This window comes from Xyrauchen texanus, chromosome 24 (genome assembly GCF_025860055.1).
Source record: "Xyrauchen texanus isolate HMW12.3.18 chromosome 24, RBS_HiC_50CHRs, whole genome shotgun sequence".
Classification (NCBI taxonomy): Eukaryota; Metazoa; Chordata; class Actinopteri; order Cypriniformes; family Catostomidae; genus Xyrauchen; species Xyrauchen texanus.
The window spans coordinates 41,594,034-41,613,000 of record NC_068299.1 but is presented as its reverse complement, the minus strand read 5'-3'; the positions used below and the strand labels follow the sequence as shown (position 1 = coordinate 41,613,000).

The 18,967-nt window shown below is 38.3% G+C and overlaps 1 protein-coding gene across 6 annotated transcripts in view; it reads right to left on the bottom strand.

Moving 5' to 3' along the window:
* Window positions 1-2,784: 2,784 nt before the first annotated feature.
* The window catches only part of vit (vitrin), an 81,172-nt gene continuing 64,989 nt past the window's right edge, over window positions 2,785-18,967 (bottom strand). For all 6 annotated transcript variants that reach the window (XM_052089799.1, XM_052089801.1, XM_052089803.1 and 3 more), the window contains 8 exons: window positions 17,796-17,846; window positions 15,524-15,562; window positions 15,103-15,168; window positions 14,842-14,989; window positions 10,340-10,443; window positions 7,975-8,201; window positions 6,816-7,329; window positions 2,785-3,714 (listed from right to left, as the gene is read on the bottom strand). In XM_052089799.1, the coding sequence (XP_051945759.1) occupies window positions 3,536-3,714; window positions 6,816-7,329; window positions 7,975-8,201; window positions 10,340-10,443; window positions 14,842-14,989; window positions 15,103-15,168; window positions 15,524-15,562; window positions 17,796-17,846 (1,328 nt within the window). In that variant the 3' untranslated portion in view covers window positions 2,785-3,535. The remainder of the gene's footprint in view (window positions 3,715-6,815; window positions 7,330-7,974; window positions 8,202-10,339; window positions 10,444-14,841; window positions 14,990-15,102; window positions 15,169-15,523; window positions 15,563-17,795; window positions 17,847-18,967) is intronic.

Below are 18,967 nucleotides of genomic sequence, written 5' to 3'. Positions count from 1 at the left end.
GTGATCAAACACCACAGAGCAACACAGAGGGACAGATAGATCACAAACAGTGGGTGTTATTTGAAATCTAATATTTCTCTTTAAATGTTCACAAGTATCTACTGAAATATCAGGCCATGAAATATGATGGCTTAGTGGGCTAAAACACATAACTGTTAATCAGAAGGTTGCTGGTTCGATCCCCACAGTCACCACCATTGTGTCCTTGAGCAAGGCACTTAACTCCAGGTTGCTCCGGGGGGATTGTCCCTGTAATAAGTGCTCTGTAAGTCGCTTTGGATAAAAGCATCTGCCAAATGCATAAATGTAAATGTAATAGTTGTAAATAATACTCTAGGTTTGTGACTTCTCAATAATATCAGACAAATACTTTGATAAGTATTCAAGGAGTCCCTTAAAATTTCTCAAGACACCCTGACCATATCCTTCTGCCATTTATGCGCTGCTCTTCTGCAAATCTGTCTAAGTGCTTGCATAGTATCATTAATCCAAGGCTCTGCTTGGTTTTTACATGCCTCACCTTCAAGGGTGCAATGGAATCTAAAATGGTTGAACAACATTAAAAGAACAAAGCAGAGACTCCGGGTTCAAATATGATGAAGGGATTCAAAATGAGAAACACTGTGATTAGTCACAAATGTGGTAGAATACGGACTAATAATACGTAATAATTCATCATACAACATAGACGTGCAGGGTGGGTAACAGACCTCATCCATTCTGGCTGGAGTCCTGCGGTCGGCAGACAGAGACTTTATTCCTTGCTGCACATAAAACAAAGGCATAACAAAGTTATGCTGGAAGGATTCAAACATGATGTTTTTTCCAGACTTTGCCAGTGCTACACAAGTGAAACAGCAGAGATTCAAAGAGTGTAAGAAGTTTTTTCACACACAGGATGTGAGCTTCGCATTGCTTTACCCAGTTAAGCTGAGAATTGATGGCAAAGATGGATGTATACATTTCACATGTTTATGAGAAGATATGGCCTTCATTAAGTCAATGGAGATCTCAAAATAGACATATTCATATTTTTAAGATGAAAACGAAAAGAGGCAGTATAGTGTTTTATATCATATTTTGTTTTATTGTAAATATTCATTACAGTGAAGATAACTTCAGTTGGCTCATATTGTCAAGACCAGCTGAGGTGGTAACATCATCAAGTACACTGCTGTTCCAATTGCAGAATGACCGTACTGTCGGGAGTTTGAACTCCCAATGCAAACTTATACTTGGTCTTTTCATGATTGTATAGCTATCAAATCAGTAAAAACGCATGAAGTGACCAGGTGTGTAATACCCACATAGATCTTATTTTCAACAGTGCCATTTTTTATTTTATTTTGATGGAATGACAACGAGGCTGTGAGGGATAGACTTACAGGTTCTTCAATTGGCTGTACTGCTGATTAAAGTGTTTTTGGATCGTTCCAAAAGGACAAAAACTTTGAAAAAATACATTTTTGTAGACAAAGAAACTCCAGGCAACATGAGTAGTGGAAAATCAGATGTGATCTAAGAGCCTTATACCGTGTGCCATTGAAGAAATTGTACGTTTTATCCCTCACATCCTCGTTTGTATTGCCGTTAAAAATGAAAGATGGCGCTACTGTTTATAAAGTCGATAGATCTCCTTACTTCATGGATCTGAGGACGCAGTTCCGTCTATTAGCCACTAGAGGGCGCCCTTGCATGAGGAATAAAACTGCAACTAAACTGCTCTATTTTTGAAGTTCATAAGGCCTTTTCTGAATAATCTATTATTACGTGCAGTTTCCTGATATTTTATTGTTTTATCTGATCTTTTTTATTTTATATTTTAAATAAGGACAAAAACAAAATAAACACAAATCATATATATATATATATATATATATATATATATATATATATATATATATATATATATATATATATATATAAATCATATATCTTTTAACCTATCCTATAATTTGGCATAATCATTTGTCTATTTCAAAAGAGATCACGTTTTCATCTATGTTCACATTCCAAACTTTCTAATTTCTAACATTGTAATTTAAAATGTTACTTTCTCCATTTGGTGTGTCTCCTAGATCGTTTCTCTCAATCTTTAAAATTGTGGGTGCTCTGGTTTAAGGCACATTTTCAGTGGTTTGTTTCAAAGCTGCTACTCAGATGACTCTAAAATACTTTTCCTTCTCTTTTGTTTCTTTAAAGGCGAAGGGAATTTACCTAAAATATGGTTATGTGGATGGACATCCAGCGTGCAGTTGTTTTTCATTATTTGTGTTTAACACTATTTACTCGTGGTTTCAAACACAATTTACACTCTTAATCAGTGTGGACATTTGTTTCAGCTGGGCCTAGAATGTTTTAGACAGTAAGCAAATAAATCAATTCATCTATATGATAAATGTATCACACTTAGTAAAGGCTTTCTTACACAGATATTACATGACAATCATCAAAAAACGGCTAAAAACACATCTTTTCCAAAAGCACTTAACCGGTCAATAATAATAATAAAAAAAAAAAAAAAAAAAATATATATATATTTACATTTCTTGTTGCACTTAAATCTGTTTTGTATACTATTATGATGATAGTAAAACTTTGTAATATGGCACTTTTTGTACCACTGTCTCCCTAAGATGATTCGCTGATGTTCTTCCTCTTTTGTAAGTCGCTTTGGATAAAAGCGTCTGCCAAATGAATAAATGTAAATGTAAATGTAAATGCAATCAGAAATTGTACAAATCTCAACAAAACACTTTTCAAATCAATCCAACACAATTCATGTTTTCGATACAAATTTTTATTAAAAATGGCATATTGATCAATTTTAAAAGTAATATATACATATAGGAAATTAAATTGATATGAAAATACTCAACGTTTATAATCCGCTCCTGTTAGAATGGTTAAGAGTCGTACAACAGGAACTCTATAAATGTTGCCATTCTTTTTTAAATGTATGCATGTCGTCCATCCAAAACATTTGCTCAGTTTTGTGCTTTAATAAATCTTGTGATGTACAGTAAGATCAGTCAGTTCTAGCATGCATAAACAATCATAATCCATTCACCATTTTCCTGTTTCCAGTTCATATGCAAAATCCCACTTATTTACCACATTTCCTCTATTAAACCTGGACTTGTGCATTTATCAGGCAAGACATTTCATTAACAAAGAATATCTGACAAGGCATTTTTGACTGCACATACAATTAGCTGCAAGCTTTCCATATGAACATAGATTTTATAATAAAATACTTTTGTTCTGTATGTTAAATTATAAATAGTCTTTTACTGAAACTGTGTATCAAAAAGCTATATGTCTTTAATAACTGTACTGATGTGCAGAAACGAATAATAGTTTGTTCATGAACATTTACACACTGAATCAACAATATCAAGCATGAAAACATATAGCATTGATGCCTTTCATTCAAAAGCCTCTATCTATGCTATACATGTAATACTGCCATGCTGCCTGTGTGGTGATGCAATGAACAATCCCATGGCTCATCAAATCTCTCTGTGTTCCTGCTTCAGTTGCGAGGCTGAGAGTTGAACTCTTGGCAGATGTTGTGAATAATTTTTGACACGTACTTGTAGAGGTTGTCAAACTCATCGACAAAGAACGAGTGCTCTTTGTCGGGGTCAGTGGCGATGTATTCCAGCTCGTCCTGTGCAGCCCACGCTATACCGATGGAGTACGCAATCACACCTGATTCATCAGACAGAGGCAGTGAAATAGTTATAAGGCAATGTTGCCAACATAAACTCATGACAACTCGTAATAATTTATATGGGTGTGCAAACAAAAAGACATATTGTACAACCTGGCTCATTCAGAAAAGGTACAACTTTTATTCCCATTGAGATTTCAAATCTATATAATACAGGCATCAAATAAGTCACCTAACCAACACTTTATTTAAAAAAGGTCCATATTTATTTGTACAATACAAACCACTGATTATTTAAGTTAATTGTTTAATTTTCCAATTTCTTAAGATTTTGTCTTCTACTATTATTATGAGTTCTCGTGAGATCAGGTTGAATGTTGCTCTGGAAGCAAATATGGGCTTTCCAAACTTAAACGTTTAATCGAGGTTCACTTTTCCTAAGTTGTCTTGTTTCGTACTGTTCATTCTTCACCCAGTGTTAGTTATTAATTCAGGGTGTTCAGGGTGACAGAAGTCATATTTATAGTTTAATAGCATTGATTGGACAAGAATAGCATGTTACCAACATGTAGCCCATTTAAAAACCGCTTGTCTATATGTGCAAATATCATCATGTAAATTTGCTTTAGATGTCTTAAATCTTCTGTTAAATCACAGTTATTTGATGTGTTCATTTCTGCAATTAATGTGGACTGTTTAGCGTGTGAAAATAACTTATATTTTTTCCCCACTTCCTATGAGCCATACACACGTGCAAATTATGGACGTAAATTAATTACTGTACTGCAAAATGAGATATAGGTGCTCTCAAATGATGAAGATTAAATGACATGATGTAACCTTTATTTTATTCATTTATATATGTATTTATTTATCTTTTAAAGATTTACCAGATGTGTAAAAAGAAGTCATTTGTTTTTGTTGTAATTTTTATAAGGATCAGTGGCTTGGACTAGGGGGACCGCTGGGGGGTGGGGGGGGGGGTAATGGAGGGTCATTTTTTTGTTATTTTTCATGTGAAGAATCTAGGCAATCTGTAATTGACCTTCTTTATATAAAACCAATAAAAAACAGTTGATCACAAAAAAAGTTTCAATGAAATGCACTGACAGAACACGTGAAGATTAAATGCCTCGGAGCAGCTGAAGTGTTGGTGCGTGGTTCGCAGTGAACTCACACTAAAGTAAACATGGATTCATGTGCCTGTTGATCGCAAAGTGCGATTAAGGTAAGTTAAACGCTTTACATTAAGATAAACATATTTGTTGTGCTGTCCATAATGGAGGGGCTCAAGCACAGCACTGGGCTTGAACTCAGAGATCCGCATCAATCTAAAGCTAGAAATAAGATAAAAAGACAGTTTTGAATAATAATTGGTATTGGCATTATAAAATATAATGGTGGAAAATGGGGAGGTGGAGGGATGTACCCGCCAAACTTCAAAGTATCATCACTGGTGGGTCGATAGGAAGCAGCTGCTGATACTGTATATCCTTAGAATATGATTGACATATATAGATGAACAAGCTCCTCCCTAATTTACATTTGAAACTTCATAAAATATGATAATAATAGATATTACTACAATCGAATAGTTGACTGGTTTCCAAGTACTTAAGTGTAACCCCTATTTTTATATTTCAATGATTATTTATGACATCCTATATCAATGCAATAAGTCTTCAATTCCTTTAAGGAAATCATTTTTCTATTTTTTCTGTTATTATGAAGTTACATTAATAGATAGGCTTTGCAGGCCCAAAGGACAGTATAAAAGTAATCCATAAGACTCCAGGGGTTAAATCCATGTCTTCTGAAGTGATATTATAGGTGTGGGTGAGAAAGATAGGTACAATATTTAGGTACTTTTTAAACTGTAAATCTTCCTACTGGTTGGGGCTGGTCAAAGGTGGAGATTGATAGTAAAAAAGGACATAATATTGTTCTGTTTGTCACCCACGCCTATCATATCGCTTCTGAAGACATGGATTTAACCACTGGAGTCTTATGGATTACTTTTATACTGTCCTTTGGGCCTTCAAAGTTCTTATCATCATTTACTTGCATTGTATGGACCTACAGAGCTGAAATATTCTTCTAAAAATCTTCATTTGTGTTCAAAAGAAGAAAGAAAACCATACACATCTAGGATGACATAAGGATGAATGATAGAGTAAATATTTTTGGGTGAACTAACCCTTAATGGTTTATGTGTATTACGCCAGAAGTGTACTTCGCTTTTGACACGAGCACTTAACGTATGCATACAGTTAAATGCTCAGCATTTCAAAGTATCCTTCAATTTGACTGTGCGCAAACTCAGGCGCATACACGGTACGACTGCTAAAAGTTACTAGACTACTTCTCTTAAATGCCAAGGGTTGGCATATGAACAAAGTATACTTTGGGCTTACACTGTGAAAATGATTTGTTTGTGCCCAAAAACCCTTGCTTTAGCCCTGATCATGAAGACTTCACATCATTTTCCAATATGACTTGTTCCTCAATCAACATTCTTTGCAGGTCCTGACACATCATTACTATTAACCAACAAGACCTCTAGGGATTTTAGGGTGCGGTTTAGGCCAAGTATGCTTGCTTGATGTGAGTGCTCTTCTAGAAGCAACAAAGGATGTCGACCCAGGAAAATGTCCAACCAGGTCTTGTTACTATACTTAAATATTTGCAAAATGTTTTTTACATGGTTCGTTGAACATATCTCATCAGTTTCCTGGTGAAATGAACATTGGAGGCGCATCAACATTGACTTTAATTCACAAATCACAAGTAAAACGGCAGATTATCAGTTCATAAACACTTTTCACTCCGTTCCTCACACGAGTCCACACGTGAGCCCAAAGTGTCATAGAAGCACCACATAATGACGTGGTTGCTGCAGAAACTGCTATGTAAGAAACTGTCTGTTAGGTTTAGGTTTAGGGTAGGGAGGTAGTTGTGGTTCATTTAAAACTCGATAAATGTAACCTTAAAAACCTCATTTGTTTGAGAAAACATTCGTTTTAGCGCCACATAGGACATTTCAATTTGGAACTGCAACAGTCACATCATTTTTATAAGAACAGGCTGAAGATATCCTACTTTTGTAAATCAGTGAGGTGAGATGTTCTGTTGACCTCACCTTTATGATGTACTGCCAGTGCTGGAGCCCGCACATCATCATACGACCGTCCGTCTGTGATGACGATCATGATCTTGCGTTTGTTGGGTTTGGATTTGCTGAAGAGTTGGTCGGCAGTGTATGTGATTGCGGCTCCTGTGCTGGTTCCTCCGCTCCAGTAGTTTATCCGCTTGATAGCGTTCAGCAGGTCGGCTTTGTTATTGTGCTGTCCAAAAGCAAACTCGAGCCTCTGTTCATACGTGTACTGGACCACGCCCACACGCGTGTCCGTGTCAGAAATCTCAAACTCGCGTGTCACGTTAGCGACAAACTGGAGCACAGTGCGGAAGTTTCCGGTTCCCACACTGCTTGAGCCATCGATGACAAATGCAATGTCGTTGGCGTTCAGGCAGGTCTTACTGCACACCAGGCGGTCCGTGTCGCACACGCGCTTCACCAGTGGCTGCACGGCTTTACGCAATGCAAACCAGCTCGTTATCGGCAGCGAGTAAAAGCCATTTGTCCTGCACACAGCCTACGGACACAAACAAGAAGTTTGAAGTTCCTCTGTGTTCCTCAAAAATGTCCCATGACATTCTGGAAAGTGTAAAACTGTAAATTATGGCCATTCTACAAAACAAGTGCCATTTGTGGCCCACATTATAATATGTGTAAAAATGACTAGCAATACAAAGTTCATGCCACATTTTACTATGTGTTGTTTTATGTATTTTTCTAAAGGGGTCATTCCTATATTCCCCATATTTATATGGCACATAATGAACACATGACAAATGGTCCTATGTTCCTCCTCCAGGTATATAATGAATGATATAGAAATTATATAGAATACAGAAATATATTGAATTGTCTAATCAAAGCGTTAATTTTCTGCCACAACAATTAAATGCATTTTAATGATCTGAAAGTGTATTTATTAATAGATTTTTAGTTATTTAAAAAATTATAATTAACCATTATGTATTGAGTTATAATTTTGGAAACTGTGTATTAATTTGGTATATATATTGATAACTGTGATCAATTGCAATACATTTGATTAATTAATCAGCATGCAAATGATAATGGTAAAAAATTTGAATCGATTGACAACACTTATTATACTAATACCAATAATACTAAGAGGCACCCATTTGATAAAATGACTTGTATCAAATACCTTGTCAACAAAGTTGGTCTCCACCACATTCTGTTTCTCATTCTCATCAGGGCCCTCGATGGTGACAAAGAAGATGTTGATGCCTGACTCTCTGGCCATACGCGAGGCCTCCTCCACTTTGTCAGTGGGCCAGCCATCAACAAGGACCACAGCCACATTCGGTGCACCACCTCTGTTGCCATTAGCATCGCTGAAGAAATGCTTGTTGATATAGGAGAGAGCCTTGCCTTCAACGTCCACAGAAACAGAATTAGTACAGTTCATTCATTCATTCATTCATTCAATTGCAGCAGTGTTATGGGTCTGGTCCTGCCTTTAAATGTTTTCCTGAAATACTTCCAGCATTCAGGAATAGCAGAGAGAGCAACAGGATATAGCTCACTGCTGAAAACTATTAGTGCAGCTAAAACAGTACAGCATGCCCTTAAACCATCTCTTTGAATTCATAGTTCTCATTTCAACCTTTACGTTTAAGTCAAATACATTCAGAATTTCTTCATACAGCGGCATCAAAAAGCTGGGCTGAGCAGATATTTGAATGAGACAAAGAATTAAAGAAAACAAATGTTATATACTGTAATAAGACAATAACTTTAATAGCTCTTAAAGCCTGAACCCAAAATTAGAAAAAACATTTGGCAAATTTGATTGTACAGACCTAATTTCAGTAAAAGTCCAGTAGCATGAAATCTATTATTTAGGGTTTTAATGTATCATCTCTAATTATCATTATCATTGTGGAGACAATTGGAGAACAACCGTGAATTTCACTTTACCTGCACATTTTACGTGTTCATGTTGTCATTATTGCACAAACTGTGAAATAATGCCTTGTGTTGCTCTGAGACGTTGAGCAAATTTGTGCTTTTTAGCTGATACTGGATCAGTGTGTGACGACACACTGATCCAGTATTAGGGCAGTGGTGGCTCAGTGGTTGAGGCTCAGGGTTACTGACCAGAAGGACAGGGGTTCAAGCCCCAGCACCACCAAGATGCCACTGTTGGGCCCTTGAGCATGGCCCTTAACCCTATCTGCTCCAGGGGTGCCGTATCATGGCTGACCCTGCACTCTGACCCCAGCTTAGCTGGGATATGTGAAAACTAATAAATTTCACTGTATATATGCAAAATGTGTGTATAATGGGTGACCACAATAAAGGATTCTTCTTCTTCTTCTTCTAAAAAGCACAAATTTGCTTGTACTGTACGCACAAGCATTCTACCACTTAATGCGACATGGTATAACATGCAACCCAACAAATTAAAGAGTTTATCCATAATGCTGTAGATGAAAATAGAATAATGTGAATATAACATGCCAATAATAAATGGACACAAATGTTTTTAGTATATTTACATTTTTACATCTAACTTGACATTTTTCCCCAAACCATTCCATGGGCCAGATTGGACATGATCTGCATGGTCGTGTGATTGACACCCCTGATTTACATGTTTAATCACTTGTTTAAAGGAAATAAAGGTAATTATAACCAAACTTAAGATGTGTTGTGGCATTATTTGAACATGTTAAATCATGGCATATGTGCGCAAAGAGAAATATGTGACCATTTGTATGATTTGACTGAAAATGAAGGTCTGGAGAACCGATTAACAAACATAGCCGACCCGACACGATTAATGTAAAAAATACTACTATGAAAAAAACAGCAATATTTTACATGGATTAAAACACCACGAAACAATCACATATAATAAATGTATGATATGTAAGTCTCTTTTATAGTGTTTGTTCAATGAATAAAAGTAAAACTGTTGATTTCACCCAGAGGGGCACTTCAGCCAATGTGGGCAGTGGCACTGCTTGAAAAGCCTGTTTGTGCTATGCTTCTTTTAAATAAATGACACTTGCTTTGAAATTCTGTTACATTTAGACAATTTTAAGTGTGGCTTTAGTGTTCAAATGCTTTTTGGAGCCACTGTGTGCCCTCTGGGATTTCAGAGGCCAAACAAGTGAGTGTGTAAATCATCCACAGAAGATGAGGGGTTATGGTATTGCTTTAAACATCATCAAACCAGATAGTGCTGTTCCCTTCGAGCTATCTTTGACTTTATGACTCTGTTCAAGATGGCAGCTGCTGTTTTACAGAATTCCTCTGTTACATTAAACACAGACGCTATCTATAACACAAACCATATAACCAATGTGAAAACTAAACTCTAGGTTGAATAAACCTCAGGCATTTGGTCCGCTTACTCAAAAACAGCCCAGCCGGTCACCAGGCCTGTCATTTAGTCACAGTTCTCAGCTCACATTTAGATCTCATTTGAAACTGCGATTGAGGGAAAGCGTGTGCTAACTGCTCTGTGTCATTCTAAGTTTATACTCGGGGTTACTACTCACCTACATTAGATAGACCACCCTTCTGGACGATTTTGTTGATGGCTGGTTTTAGATCTTTGGAGTTGGAGAACTGTCTCAGACTGAATTCTGTGACTGCATCATCCCTGGATCAAAAAATTAAAACAACAAAAAAGAAAAGAAAAATAAATTAGGGGGGTTACTGACAATTTCAGCTTTTAAAATGTGTACTTTTGTCATGATATTTGAATATGTTATATCAAGGTATGCAAAGTGTATATTTTTGTACGTTTTGATACATTGACACAGTGGATATTTGGAAACTAAAATATAAAATATCAACGTATTAACAATCTAAAACACAGGAACTTTTACACATGTTCCTCATAAGAAGCGTACAAGTAGCGAAAAATCCTCTGACGACTGCTGGGAACTGAAAAAAGCTTTACGAGGATACCGCTGCAGGCTAATGCTCCAACACAAGCCCATAGCGGTCCTCCTATTAAACAGTAAATAATAGAGAATCTTTGACTGAGAAAAATAAAACTCAAATGGTTTAATAAAAGCAAAATCATTTGCACTTTTTGTATGTCTGAATTTTATTAAAAGATGCAGTGAAAGTGACACTGTCCATTTGTGTTCCACAGAAAAAAGAAAGTCATACAGTAGGGGCTTGGATCAACATGAGGACATGTAAATGACAGAATTTTGTGTGTGCTATAACAATAGCTCCAAGTGGTCTTTAGAAATAAGAACTCAACTAAACTCTCATAATAATGTCAAATTAGGTAAATGTGATTACTTGTTAAATAATGTGATGCTGTACCGTTGCTGACGCTGGCAATGACAAAGAAGATGATAATGTGTGATGAACCCAAGTGCAGTTTATTATAAATTGTGATATCCAGAAGCCCTAACTCTAAATGTGAATAAAGCACAAGGATGAACTTGACTTAACTAAACTTGACATGACTTGGTAGACTGTGAAACAAAACATAAACATAAACATGACTTGACTTGATCATAGAACTAACAACGATGCATACACAAACAATACCTGACAAACGACAATGGCAAACATGAGGGCTTAAATACAAGGACATGGGTAACAGGTAAACAAGACAACCAATCACAAGACTAAACTATAAACAAGATAACAAGACTAAATTAACTTAAACCAATGAAAGGACAAGACTAATAACAAAGTAATCCAACATTGAACCAATGAAAACAAAACACATGAACAGGGGAAACACATGACCTGAACAAAAACTTAACTTTAAAATAAAAGACATGAAAACAAGAACAAAACACATAAACGTAACATATTCCCCCACTAGGGGCGGCTCCGATACCCCAAAACATAAACTCAAAGTTCACTGTGAGGGAGCTGGAGGGGGGACTTGATATGTAGAGAGGTGGGGGGCGTGGCTACATGGCATGACATGGAAACATGGTATAGTAGGATCCTGACTTGGCCATGGTAGGCGTGGATGCTGGCTGATAGAGCAGAGGCGGAGCAAAGGCTTTTTTGTGACATAGCATGGAGCAGGCTGAGGCGTGGCTGTGACATGGCATGGAGCTGACTCTGGAGTGGCTGTGACATGGCCTGGTGCTGATTCTGGCGGGGCTGTGACATAGCATGGAACAGGCTGAGGTGCTGCTGTGACATGGCATGGAGCAGGCTGTGGCGTGGCTGTGACATGGCATGGAGCTGACTCTGGCGTGGCTGTGACATGGGCTGGAGCTGATTCTGGCGGGGCTGTGACATAGCATGGAACAGGCTGAGGTGCTGCTGTGACATGGTATGGAGCAGGCTGAGGCGTGGCTGTGAGAAGGCATGGAGCAGGCTGAGGCGTGGCTGTGACATGGCCTGGAGCTGACTCTGGCGTGGCTGTGACATGGCCTGGAGCTGACTCTGGCGTGGCTGTGACATGGCCTGGAGCTGACTCTGGCGTGGCTGTGACATGGCATGAAGCAGACTGAGGCGTTGCTGTGACATTGCATGGAGCAGTCAGAGGTGCTGCTGTGACATGGCATGGATAACAGGTAACTGTGGTAGACTGAGGCGCTGTGGAGACATGGCCTGGAGCTGACTCTGGCATGGCTGTGAGGATCTGTGGTAGAAGGTGGCGCAAGCTCAGTGACCATGACGTGGAACTCTGGCTTGGTGGCCATGACGAGGGGAAAATTCATGGAAGGAGACTCGGGAATGACCTCTGTTGTCGTGAGCATGGGCAGAGACTCGGGAACGACCTCTGTGGTTGTGGGCATGGGAGGAGACTCAGGAATGACCTCTGTGGTCATGGGCATAATCAGAGACTCGGGATCAACCTCCGTAGTCGTGAACATGGGCAGAGACTTGGAAACGACCTCAACGGTCATGTACATGGGAAGAGCCTTGGGAACGACCTCTGTAGTCATGGGCAGAGATTTGGGAACGACCTCCATGGTCGTGAACATGGGCAGAGACTTGCAAACAGAAGCCTTTCTTCTCCTCTTCCTCCTCCTGTTCCCTGAAGTTGTCAATGCTGGCTCTGGGACGGATGAGGCAGGCAACACTGGCTCTGGGATGGACGGGGCTTCCAGCTCATTGAACATGGCAGGTGTGGGCATTGGCTCGTTGGCCGTGGCAGGCGTGGGTGCTGGCTCATTAACCGTCTCCCCTACGGTGAATGGTACACCACTTATCAGTAAGGCAAGGTTGAGATACCAAGCAAAGCCATCGGCACACCGACCGTCAGGCATCAGGGAGGAAACCAGCTCATTCAGCCCAAAACAGAAACAGTGCTTGAGGGCCACCTCATTACAATCCACCCTGCAGGCTAGAGCGCAGAATTCCTCCACATAATTCTCCAGGGGCTACTCCCCTGGTGTAGACGGAGGAGCTGAACTTCTTGGTTCTTATTGTGTCGGTCAGGTATTTTGTAACGTTGCTGAAGCTGGCAATTACAAAGAAGATGATGACGATGATGTGTGATGAACTCAAGTGCAGTTTATTATAAATTGTGATATCCAGAATCCCTAACCCTAAATGTGAATAAAACACAAGGATGAACTTGACTTAACTAAACTTGACATGACTTGGTAGACTATGAAACAAAACATAAACATAAACATGACTTGACTTGATCATAGAACCAACAACGATGCATACACAAACAATACCTGACAAACGACAATGGCAAACATGAGGGCTTAAATACAAACAGGTAAACAAGACAACCAATCACAAGACTAAACTATAAAAAAGATAACAAGACTAAATTAACTTAAACCAATGAAAAGACAAGACTGATAACAAAGTAATCAAACATTGAACCAACGAAAACAAAACACATGAACAGGGGAAACACATGACAAGATCACATGAGGGAACCGCAAATCACATGACATGACACCACATGACCTGAACAGGAACTAAACTTTAAAATAAAAGACATGAAAACAAGAACAAAGCACATAAACGTGACAGATGCATATATAATCATCACACTTTTAAAAACACTAGAGCTGTCAATAAATTACTATTTTAATCAAATGAATTACATGATGTGCCAATTAATTTATCACATTAAATCACATATAAATATCTACATTAGTAGAAGTTAATATTTCATTTATTTTATTTCCATATCATTTAAAATTTTCAATTTATTGGCCTACTCAGTAAATGCATAATAAACTGCGTAATATGATGCTGTGTCAGATTAAATGTGTCTCTAGATCCCCGAATTCTTTGAATGCAAAAGTATGTCATCTTTGAATGGCTCTTTATTCTTTTTTTGTTGCCTGCTCTCATTGGTTTGATGAGGTGTGCTGCTGACGGTACAGCCTCATGCTGAGATTGCATTGACTGCCCCCTGCCAAATACAGAATGCGCCCGCGCCTGCCACGGCCAACGAGCCAACACCCTCACCTGCCACATTCAACGAGCTAGAAGCCTCGTCCGTCCCAGAGCCAGCGTTGCCAACTTCGAAGTTGAAGTTGTGGCTTCCACGGACGAGGCTTCCAGCTTGTTGAATGTGGTAGGCGTGGGCTCATTGGCCATGGCAGGCGTGGGCATTGGCTCGTTGGTCGTGGCAGGCGTGGGCGCTGGCTCGTTAACCGTCTACCCTACAGTGAATGGTAAACCACTGCCGGTACAGCCTCACGCTGAGACTGCACTGATTGCCCAATGCTGACTACACAATGCAAAAACATCAAGGCTTATTACAGAAATCATGAATTCCATGAATTTAATGTTCTATCCACCTCAAAGGATTTGTAAAGCAAAGGTTTTACATTTTAGATGCAGTCAATACATTGATATCATATAATTGATCTATCCACATGTAAGAAAATCTACAAGTGTGACAACATCATATTTGATTAATCTTAGGAATGCTAATGAAATCACATTGGTTTTCAGTGCATGTTAAATGACAGTACTTTCATCTAATTTTATTTCAACATGCAAACAGTGACAACAGCAGAACTCCCTCATCATTATTAATAAAAATAAAGCAATCCATAAATTGTTTAGAACAGGGACACATTATTACCCATATTGAATGATGCCCATCATGGGTCCAGCGACACCCACGTTAATGACCTGAGACACCTCCGCAAGAAAGTCTTTCTGAATCTTAAAGCGCCGTTTGCCAATGCTCCAACTGCCATCCATGAGGAACGCAATGTCAACTTTACAGTCTGAAGAGACAGAGTAAGACAAGTGACCAACTTACAAGTGATCAGTAAGGTAAAGTGAACAAAATAAACTATAGTAAGATGTGACAGTATTTGAAGAACATAAAGGAACACACTTGGATCTCCTTGAGACATGATCTCAGTTACTCTGGTGGTCAAGTCCGGCCCTGGAGCGTTGAATCCTGGAGACAGCAGGAAATGCTTTGATTATAAATCAGGTCATTCATGTGCCTTATGTGCTGCTTTATCTATAGTACAGCATGAACACCAATTACTATGGTCCTAATCTAAAGGTGCTGTAAGCTATTTCAGTCATTTTCACTTAAAGACATTCTGTGTGTGGTATTAAAAAAATACCACACACACATAATGCATTGCAGCACATTTAAAATAAAATTATTTACACAAGAAAATTCTGGCACTGGATTTTGATGATAATGTCACTGAACGTGTTAAGTCATTAATTAACATGTCATAAAGGTTTTGATCTATCTGGGACAATAATCTTTGATCCACATAAGCACACAGATAACTCACCTGACTTTGATTCAGGCTCCCATGATTCAACAAGTGTCTCTGTGACAGTAATAATGCAAGTTATTACACGCCTATGACAAACAATATACTGTACAAGCATCCAGTGTTTTACAAGCTTGCAAGAACATGACATTAAGAGCTTAAAACATGAGCATTCATCAAGTGGGGGTACAAAGGTTTAAGGAACACTTGAGAGGTACACAGACACGGCTATACTAGAAAACTTCATGTTCAGCATGTAACGGTTGTTTTAACTGCAGAGTTAATCCTGAGTAACTGCTGCAGATCTGTTGTGTAAATGTAATCTACCTGCTGATTAATTGCTGTGTAACTGCTGGCTAACTGCTGAGTAAATGCTGAGTAGCTGCTGTAGAAAGGCAGAGTAACTACTTTGTAACTGCTGTATAACTGATGATTATGCTGTGAACTTATCTATAACTGTTGTGTAGCTGCTGAGTAACTAATGTATAACTGCTGAGTTTCTGTTGTGTTACTGCTAATTACCTGATGTTTAACTGCTAATTAAATTCTGTGTAACTGCTGTATAACTGATGAGTAACTGCTGTATAACTGATGATTATCTGCTGAGTAACTTATCTGTAACTGCTGAGTAACTGATGTAAAACTGCTGAGTAACTGTTGTGTTACTGCTGAGTAACTATTGTGTAATTGCTGAGTAAATTATCTGTAACTGCTGTGCAACTACTGAGTAACTGCTGTATAACCGCTGAATAACTGCTGAGACACTGCTTAGTAACTGTTGTGTAACTGCTGAATAAATTATCTGTAACTGCTGTGCAACTGCTGAGTAACAGTTGTGTAACTGCTGAATAAATTATCTGTAACTGCTGTGCAACTGCTGAGTAACTGCTGAGTAACTGATGATTATCTGCTGATTAACTTATTGTGGCAGCGGGGGCGTGGTCAAGCGCCCGTCCGGGAGAGAAAAGCGGTAAGGGCGCTTGCACCTGAGCTAAATTATGTCTAACACTTGTCTCTAATTTCAGTGAGCACGGGGAGAGCGGCATAAAAATCAGCCAGAGGGCCTCCATGAAAAGAGGAGTGACATGAGTTACGAGGCTGTGTCTTTAAGCTGGCTGTTTAAAGAGTGCTCCATGCACGTTGTTTTGTTATTTGTGATCATTATTGTTAATAATAAAGACCCTCACCTTTGAGCCACTGCGTCAAGTGTCATCCCTTGGAGGAGATCTTTACACTTATCTGTAACTGCTGTGTAACTGTTGTGTAACTGTTGTGTAACTGCTGTATAACTGCTAAGTAAATGTTGTGAAGCTACTGAGTAACTACTGAGCAATTGCTGACTAAATTCTGAGTAACTGCTGATTAACTTACACGTAACTGCTGTATAAATGCTGATTAACAGCAGTGTAACTGCTGAGTAACTGCTGTATAACTGCTGATTAACAGCTGGGTAACTGCTGAGTAACTGCTGTATAACTGCTGTGTAACTGCTGAGTAACTGCTGAATAAATTCTGAGCAACTGCTGATTAACTGATGTATAGCTGCTGAGTAACTGCTATATAACTGCTGAGTAACTGTTGTGTAACTGCTGAGTAAATTATCTGTAACTGCTGTGTAATTGCTGAGTAACTGATGTATAACTGCAGAGTACCTGTTGTGTAACTACTAAGTAACTGCTTTATAACTGCTAAGTAAATGTGTAGCTTCTGAGTAATTACTGAGCAATTGCTAACTAAATTCTGAGTAACAGCTGATTAACTTATATGTAACTGCTGATTAATAGCTGTGTAACTTATGTAACTTCTGAGTAACTGCTGAATAAATTCAGAGTAATTTCTGTATAATTGACGATTGTCTGCTGATGTAACTGATTTGTAACTGCTGACTAACCGCTGATTAATTGCTGTGAAACTGCTGACTAACTTTTCTGTAACTTCTGAGCATATGCAGAGTAATTACTGAATAACTGCAGAGTAACTTATCTGTAGCTGCTGTGTAACTCCTGAGTAACTGCTGATTAACTGATGTGTAACTGCTGTGTGAATGCTGTGTAACTGGTGAGTAACTGCTGAGTATTATTCTATACCTTAACACCTCCCTGGTTGGGTTAATTAGTAGAACATTTGCTATGTAACTATTTAGGGACTATAAGATCTTTGGAGTTGTCTTTTTTAGATGGCAGTAGATAGTTTCTTACTGACGACACTGGTGTATATAGTTATACTGTGCACAGTGTGGGACATCTCTCTTTTCAAAGAATGATACATTGTAAATGTTGTTCTGTCATACCTTTTGTGTGGCTGGTCTCAGACAGAGGCTTGTTGTCATCTGAATCAGGAGCTGAAAACACACACACACACACATTGGGTTTCCATGTTTTATGGGGACTTTCCATAGACATAATGGTTTTTATACTGTACAAACTATATATTCTATCCAATAACCCTAAACCTACCCCTCACACATTTTTACATTTTCAAAAAACATTGTTTAGTATGATTTATAAGCTGTTTTCCTCATGGGTATAGACAAAAATGTAGGGTTTTACTATCCTTATGGGGATATTTGGTCCCCACAAAGTGATAAATACACGCTCACACACACACACAAAATTATATGAAGGTAAAAGTGTAAAAGATACAAATTTGCAGAGAGTTTGTAGATTTGAATTTGAGAACATGTTCAAATAATCTGTCAATGCAATTACAAAACTTTGTGTCTTTACTTTTGCGAAAAACCTGTTGCAAAACTCCTTTGTGCTGCTCTTGTGACTAGACATGATTTATTTGGCCCCATCCCCCACACAAGCGTGCAGTCTCTCATATCTGGACTTACAATGCACAAATAAGTTTTGCAAAAGTTGTTGCAAAAGTCAAGGTCAATGATTTGAAGTTGCTACGCCAGATTTGAGAGGTTGTAAGAGCTGACATGTACAATTAGAAATAGTTGTACTTGTACTTATCAGAGAATTAAGGCTTGTGGCAACTTTACGTAAGATTTATTCTGCAGTATCTAGCCTGGCCTAGCCTATACATCTCCAAAAGCATTGAACTTAACTGCTGCAAAAGAAATCAGTTTCGACATGATGACAATGCGTAAATGACAATTTAATGACAAGGCATGCCAATCTTGTCAATTTCTACAGACATTGCTTATATCCTGTGCAAATTGACAATAAACATTACAGGCATCCTCAGTAACAATTACAGTAGCACTTTATTTTGCAGTACTCTTCTACATTTATGTACTATATTATTACAGCACCTACAGTAATTACTAGTTACTAACACTAAACCTAACCCCAACCCTAACCGTAACCCATATTAAGTACACATACTTACTTAATATTACTCAGTACTTTCTTGAGTAAGTATACTGAAAGTTGTAAATATATAGTTGTGAATGTTGTAAAATAAAGAGCAACCAAAATTACTTTACAGACCAATCTTGTCCAAATAGGG